General features: G+C 49.7%; 1 protein-coding gene across 2 annotated transcripts in view; it reads right to left on the minus strand.

Moving 5' to 3' along the window:
- Prkag2 (protein kinase AMP-activated non-catalytic subunit gamma 2) overlaps positions 1-6,806 on the minus strand; it is a 233,965-nt gene extending 227,159 nt beyond the window's left edge. The window contains exon 1 of one of the 2 annotated variants that reach the window (XM_021189566.1): positions 6,113-6,749. In XM_021189566.1, coding sequence (XP_021045225.1) covers positions 6,113-6,226 — 114 coding nt within the window. In that variant the 5' untranslated portion in view covers positions 6,227-6,749. Of the gene's footprint in view, positions 1-6,112 lie in introns of both variants that reach the window. The other variant, XM_029535341.1, reaches the window with a different exon arrangement.
- Positions 6,807-7,132: the final 326 nt, after the last annotated feature.

Genomic DNA, 7,132 nt, shown 5'->3' on the forward strand with positions numbered 1-7,132 from the left:
CAGAAAAACCCTGTCTCGAAAAACCAAAAAAAAAAAAAAAAAAAGAGTTTATGTTCACAAACCCCTAAGATGCCAAGCCACTGAAGCATGGCCCAGACCAAGAGACTGAGCAACATTGGGCTACTCCAGCTGCTGGGCAGCCAGAAACATCCTGTCATTGGCACACAATCAGTAGTAAAGGGTAGTTTTTCTCAAAGATGGATGCAACCATGTGATGATTTATGAAAGGCAGGATGTATGGATAGAGATAGATGGGCAGGTGACTGATGGATGGAGAATATGAATATATATATACATATGTATAACATATATAGTATATATATATATATATATATATAATACATGCAAGATGCATGGGTACTTGAATATTATTTGGACAGGTTAGATAGTTAGATGACAGATAAATCGATGTATGGATAGGTAAATGGTAAATAACTGGATAATTGTTACATGGATATTTGAATAGATTAGATAGATGGCAGGTGGCTGTCTCAAGTGTTTCTATTGCTATGATGAAACACCATGACCAAAAGCAAGCTGGGGAGGAAAGGGTTTATGTGGCCTATATTTCCATATCCCTGTTCATCATAGAAGGAAGTTAAGACAGGGACTGAGACAGGGATGGACTGTGAAGGCAGGAGCTGATACAGAAGCTATGGAGGGATGCTGTTTACTGGCTTGCTCCACATGGTGAGTTCAGTCTGTTTTTTATTTTTTTTTAATTTTTTGTTTTAAATTTTTATTAGATATTTTCTTCATTTACATTTCAAATGCTATCCCAAAAGTCCCCTATACCCTTCCCCCACCCTGCTCCCCTACCCACTCTCTCCCACTTCTTGGCCCTGGTGTTCCCCTGTATGGGGCATATAAAGTTTACAAGACCTGAGAGCCTCTCTTCCCAATGATGGCCAACTAGGCCATCTTCTGCTACATATGCAGCTAGAGACACAAGCTCAGGGGGTACTGGTTAGTTCATATTGTTGTTCCACCTACAGGGTTGCAGACCCCTTCAGCTCCTTAGGTAATTTCTCTAGCTCCTCCATTGGGGGCCCTGTGTTCCATCCTATAGATGACTGTGGGCATCCNCTTCTATATTTGCCAGGCTGGCATAGCCTCGCAAGAGACAGCTATATCAGGGTCCTTTCAGCAAAATCTTGCTGACATATGCAATGGTGTCTCCGTTTGGTGGCTGATTATGGTATAGACCCCCGGGTGGGGCAGTCTCTGGGGTCCATCCTTTTGCCTTAGCTCCAAACTTTGTCTCTGCAACTCCTTCTATGGGTATTTTATTCCCTATTTTAGGGAGGAACGAAGTATTCACGTGTTGGTCTTCCTTCTTCTTGATTTTCTTGTGTTTTGGAAATTGTATCTTGGGTATTCTAGGTTTCTGGGCTAATATCCACTTATCAGTGAGTGCATATCTAGTGACTTCTTTTGTGATTGGGTTACCTCACTCAGGATGATATCCTCCACATACATCCATTTGCCCAAGAATTTCATAAATTCATTGTTTTTAATAGCTGAGTAGTATTCCATTGTGTAAAAGTACCACATTTTCTGTATCCATTCCTCTGTTGATGGACATCTGGGTTCTTTCCAGCTTCTGGCTATTATAAATAAGGCTGCTTTGAACATAGTGGAGCATGTGTCCTTATTACCAGTTGGAACATCTTCAGGGTATATGCCCAGGAGAGGTATTGTTGGATCTGCCAGTAGTACTATGTCCAATTTTCTGAGGAACCACCAGACTGATTTCCAGAGTGGTTGTACAAGCTTCAGTCTGCTTTCTTATAGAAGCCAGGCCCACAAAGAGCTGGGTTCTCCTCCACTGACCACTAATCAAGAAAATGCCGTATAGCCGGGCCTTATGGAGTATTTTCTCAACTGAGGCTCCCTCCTCTATGATGGCTCTAGCTTGTGTCAAGCTGACATAAAACCAACTGGTACAGTGGTGAATGGTCAATAGATGGAAGGAAGGATGGGCAGAAAAACAGATAACAGGCAGAACCAATGACATAAGAACAGAAGAAATGGGAGCCAGACACCAATTCCTTTTAAACCCGGGAGGCATAAAAATCCTGTGAAGAACTTAATGAATAACAAAATTATGGGTGTCATCTCAGACATTGCAGATCAGGTTTAGACTGACACCTAGGACTTGATATTTTAAAAACATGTTAGACAGTACTATTATACCGAAACTGATTCAAGAACCATACCTTGCTATCAAATGTTCAAACCAGTCTCAGTCAAGGTTGAAGCTGAATGTCTCCCCAGACTCCAGCTCCGGGTGCTTCAGTGGTGAAAGGGACAGAGCATGCTGTCATTTGGTCCTCCAGCCCCATACTCTACAAAGAGTGTGGCCACAGGCCCATCACCCACACAGAGGGCCCTGAGGCCTCAAGATGGGTGAGACTCCCCTGCTAGCCACACACACAGCAGGTTGCAGACAGTGTCTTAAGCAATGGGCTCACTCGAGCCCAGTTGTGCCACCACAACCTTCTGACTGGCCAGCTGCCCTGGGCTCTATTTTTAGTCTGTCTCCAGTGACAGTGAATTATTTCACGAGCTCCTCTCCCAAGAGGGCTGGGGACATGTGTGTTGTCACCAGTGCCTACTAGGTCAAGAACCCAACCTCCATGGCAGCTTCAATGTCACACAAGATCCTACTCTGGTCCTTTTAGCTCTCCTAGGGCATTCCCCCAACCACCTTCCCTCACTGTGGGGCCCTCAGGCTCTGGCCCCTTTCTACCAAAGCACTTCATTTTGCTGGCACATCTAAGCTACTTCTCGTGAGGTTTTTGTTGTTGTTGTTGTTTTGGTTTTTTTTTTTCCCTTGGTTTTTCAAGACAGGGTTGCTCAGTGTAACCCTGGCTGTCCTGGAACTCACTCTGTAGACCAGGCTGGCCTTGAACTCAGAAATCCGCCTGCCTCTGCCTCCCAAGTGCTGGGATTAAAGGCATGCACCACCACGCCCGGCTCTTCTCATGAGTTTTTGCTCCTCGTATTTTAATAGCTTCTCAGTTTAGATCCCGGAAGAAGGCTCCAAGACAAGAACTTAGGTCCTAGTGAATAGTTTAAGTTATTAAACAGCATTAGCAAAGAAGGAAGAATTTTCTTGAAGCCAGACAGGCCATGAAGATATACTGACAAGTGAAGCGATGGTCCCCTGCTGGGTTCTCCTGGAATGTTTCTGTACGGATATATCAGAACTGTCTCCCCAATGACACCTTACTTGTTGGAAGTCTGTCCTTCCTGCACTGTGGTGGTTCAGATACCTCATGGGCTCAAATATCTAAATACCAAAAATTCCCCAGTTAGTGAAACTACGTGGAAAAGATTAGGAGGTGACTTTATGTAGATCTGTCACTGGGGATGGGCTTTGAGGTTTCAAAAGCCCACGCCATGCCCAGTTGGATCAGATACAAGGTCTCAGCTACTGTTTCAGAGCCAACGCCACCAACACAGGGTCTATCCCAGTACTCCAGGTGCCCCACATTCAGCCAAACCAGCTGCCAAGGCTGGGCAGAATCTTTCAGACAGGAAGAAAGACACGAGCCCAAAGACCCCCACAAGGAAGCTCCCCACAAAGCTGTGGGAGACTTGGGTCAGGCTTGCACACAAGGGACAGAATCTCTGCTGCAGGCCCTCCATCTCTGAGAGCAATTCCTGAGTTTTGTTGGCCTGGAATTAATTCACTAAGGAGAACTTACAGAATTCACTCCGCCTCTGATACCAGAGTATTGGGTTGGAAGTACTAGATACCTCTGTGCCTGGCCAGGGCCTGACCTTCAAGCCAGGGTTGTCTAAGGAAACAAAGGTTACCCAATTAAACAGGGATCTGCATAGCAATAGACCAGTTTTAGTGTGAGTATACTCCAAACAGAGCATGGGACATACTTAAGAAAGAAAATTGTATGTTGTTTGAAATCCAATTCCTTCAAAGTCCTGCTGATCTGGTCTGAGAACATCCCCTTCCCTCCATGAGACACTGCCTTCTACTGGACTCAGACGTGCCATCTCCTCTGCGTTTGAAGTGGTTCTGCCAATGTTGTCACTCTGGTCTCCACATGCAGCCATTGTGGAGCTGACCTGTCATCTTATGTTCTGGGCTTGTCTGTTAAGCCCTGAACCTTAAGTGCCCATTTTCACAGCCTCTCCTGGCACAGTAATCAATAGGTCACCATTAGTGGGTAGATGACAGGAGCCTCTGGTCACATCAGCAAACACATGCACAAGAGAGAATGAGAACACAGGCTCAGGTCACATGGTGAACAGCTGGATGACAGTGGAGTGAAAACTGCTTTTAGTAAAGGCCAGGCCACACCAAGCACATGTCTGAGTGTCCCAGCTTGGACGCTGGTTTTCAGCATGCAGAGTGGCCTGTCAGTCCCTTAGCTGCTGCTGGACTTTGCCCTATACAGTCTCACACATTACCACTGGAAGGCAAGCACACATGGGTTGGGGTCGGCTGCTCCATTTGGCCTCCGTTCACTGCAGCTTATTCAGTGGGCGCGGTTTTCTCTCCCCTGCCATCCCATCTTTTCTCCTTGCCCAGCTGCCGTTTGTTTGTTTCTACTGAGACCTATTTGTTATCTAGCCCAGACTAGTCTTAAATTTCCAGCACTCATCATGCCTCAACCTCCTCAGTGCTGAGACCTCTTCCTTGCACTCTGACACGCGTGTGATAGCCACGAGAACACAGCAGTTTACACTGTAAGGAGCTTTTCTGTTTACTACTTTATTTCAACCTCTCCAAAAGGTGGACAAACAGAACAAGCTCAGTGGTTAAAGGGCAGCTCAAAAGGTCACCACAAAACAGATCTTAGCAGCAATGTCTAACTTTCTATTTCAATAGTTTTAAAATGTCTTACATAGGCAATGTAATAAGTATTTTCTCAAATAAAATTCATATCCCTATATGTTTAGGTCACCGTGGGATTCATGACTTGTCTAGATGCCCAACTTTAAATTGCTCCCCAAAGTACCCCCATTAGCAGTGTGTGTGGCTCCAAGCCCCAAGACTCCACTCAGTACCACATTCCTGGACTGGAATTAAAAGATAGGGGCCCTGAATCTAAAAGGAAGGGCTTGGGGCAAGCAACAGGAAAAGCCTAGTACTCACTCTTAGGGGTAGTGCTGGCAAGCCTGCTCTGCCCATGCTGTGCAGGGGGCAGTGTAGATGCCACCAGGTATCCCTGGCAGGTGGGGCTCACTGAGCTGTCCCACACTGCTTAGCATGTTCATTTGTAAAAACCATTGCTTGCTTGGTCGCTGCCAGGATGTAGCCAAGTGGGGTTTCCCTTTGGGTAAAGCTAAAGTCTGGGGGTACACCTCCTGAGACTTGATCCCCCTCTACAGAGAGGAGAACAAGTGCCCCAGACCAGACTGATGCTCAGCAGAGCAAGCTATTCTGCATGCTGCTCCCTCCCTCCAGCTGTTTAAGTCAATGTCACCCAAGTCCAACCAAGGTGGCAGGGTGATCTAGGCTGAAGTTAGCAATAGTCCTGTATAGTAAGATAAGAAAACCTCAAACCCCCAAATTCCACGAGGCACAAAATATTCCTGGAGTCAAACCAAGGGAATCACTGCAAAGGGCCCCAGCCGCGACTCACATGCATCCTGAGGAAATTGGTGTGGAGGGAGAGCCATTTGGGGGTGCTGTCTCACAGTGGCACCCTGCGATATTCCCACCCACCACTCCTTTCCTCAGTCCTCGGCGGTGGCGCGCGGCTCCTCAATTCACACTTCCCCGCACTTCACAAGGTCCTTTTCAACAAAACAACACAACTCACCACCACCCCCTCCCCAGCACCCGCACCGGCCGGATCCGGGGCTACGCCCAGTCCGCCACCAGGCTTTGCGCACCCGGGAGCGCGCTTCTCGTACTCGCTTCCCAGCAGACACCCTTGCCTCTGTCCTAGACAATCCCATAGCTCCACTAGAGTATGGACCAAGATCCAATCTCGGGCTCTGAGGCCCAGCTTGGGCCCTGCCCCTCCCCCTCACTAGCCTCCCGAAGGGACAGGAGGGACAGGACGGCGCGCGCAGGGTGTCCCGTGTCAACCGCCTAGGCGCCGCTGGAGTCTGGAGCTCCAGGGATGGGACTCACCGGAATGTGCACTCGCAGCGACCGCCTCTTCAGGCTAGGGTTCTTTTTGCCACTGCTCCCGCCCGGGCTGGAAACCTCTTTCTTCTTCTTGGTGTCCATGGCTGCGCTTCCCATAACTTTAGCTAGAAGTTAATTCCGGTGCCTCGTCCCCGGGGTTCGGTCCCCTCGTTGCCTCCCAGGGCTGCTGCCGTTACACTAGAGCCACGCGCTTTTTATGACTGTCCTCCCACCCTGAAAACACCTCGTGGGGACTTCCGCGGGGAGGGCGGGTGGCGCAGGTAACACGCGGGGCTCCACCCGAGGGGCTGGCGGTCCGCGGAATGCCGGGTTGGAGCGTCCTCTTTCTCCTACGGAATCATTGGGTGCAGAGTCTGTGCTGGGCCCGTGCTGCTTTTGGTTACGCGTGGCAGAAGTCTTGTGCTGGGTGATAAAGTTTTCCTCCTTCTGCAAAGCGAAGCAACATTTTCCACCTCTCGGCTCCTCCCACAGATTCCCAGAGGTAAACGGCCAGGCAGGTGCAATTAACAACAGCAGTTTGGAAAACAGCCTTCTCGTGTCTGTGCCTGGATGGAAACGGTGGCCAGAGACACTTGGTAGAGAAATGCATAACCCTGGGCCGCACAATAAAGCGGCAGGGAGTCTGGGACCCGGAGGGCCTCCTCTTTGGGCGAGAGGGAGGGCAGAGGGGGAAGAGGAGGTGCAAAGGCGAAGACTCGTCGCAATTGGGCTGGCGCGTGGCCGCAGGAATAAACTGTGGCGGCCGCTGGCTGAGTTCTGCGGGCCGAAGGGCGCGCCGCAGCCCCTAGGGGAGAATAGGGCAGGGCGCCCGCCCCGGGCGGCCTCTGAGCCGCGTCCCCCGGGACCCGGGGAACTGTGGGGGCCGGGCCTGGCACCAACGCAAGCTCTGGGAGCGCTGGGCGGTGGCAGGCGGCGCGCGCGTTGAACAGGAAGTGCGCGGCGTGCGGCGCCACTGTCCCACTCCACGCCGCCCACGCTGCCCCCGGGTGGTCGCCGTACACT

The sequence above is a fragment of the Mus pahari genome, chromosome 2 (assembly GCF_900095145.1).
Source record: "Mus pahari chromosome 2, PAHARI_EIJ_v1.1, whole genome shotgun sequence".
In the NCBI taxonomy this organism is placed as follows: domain Eukaryota; kingdom Metazoa; phylum Chordata; class Mammalia; order Rodentia; family Muridae; genus Mus; species Mus pahari.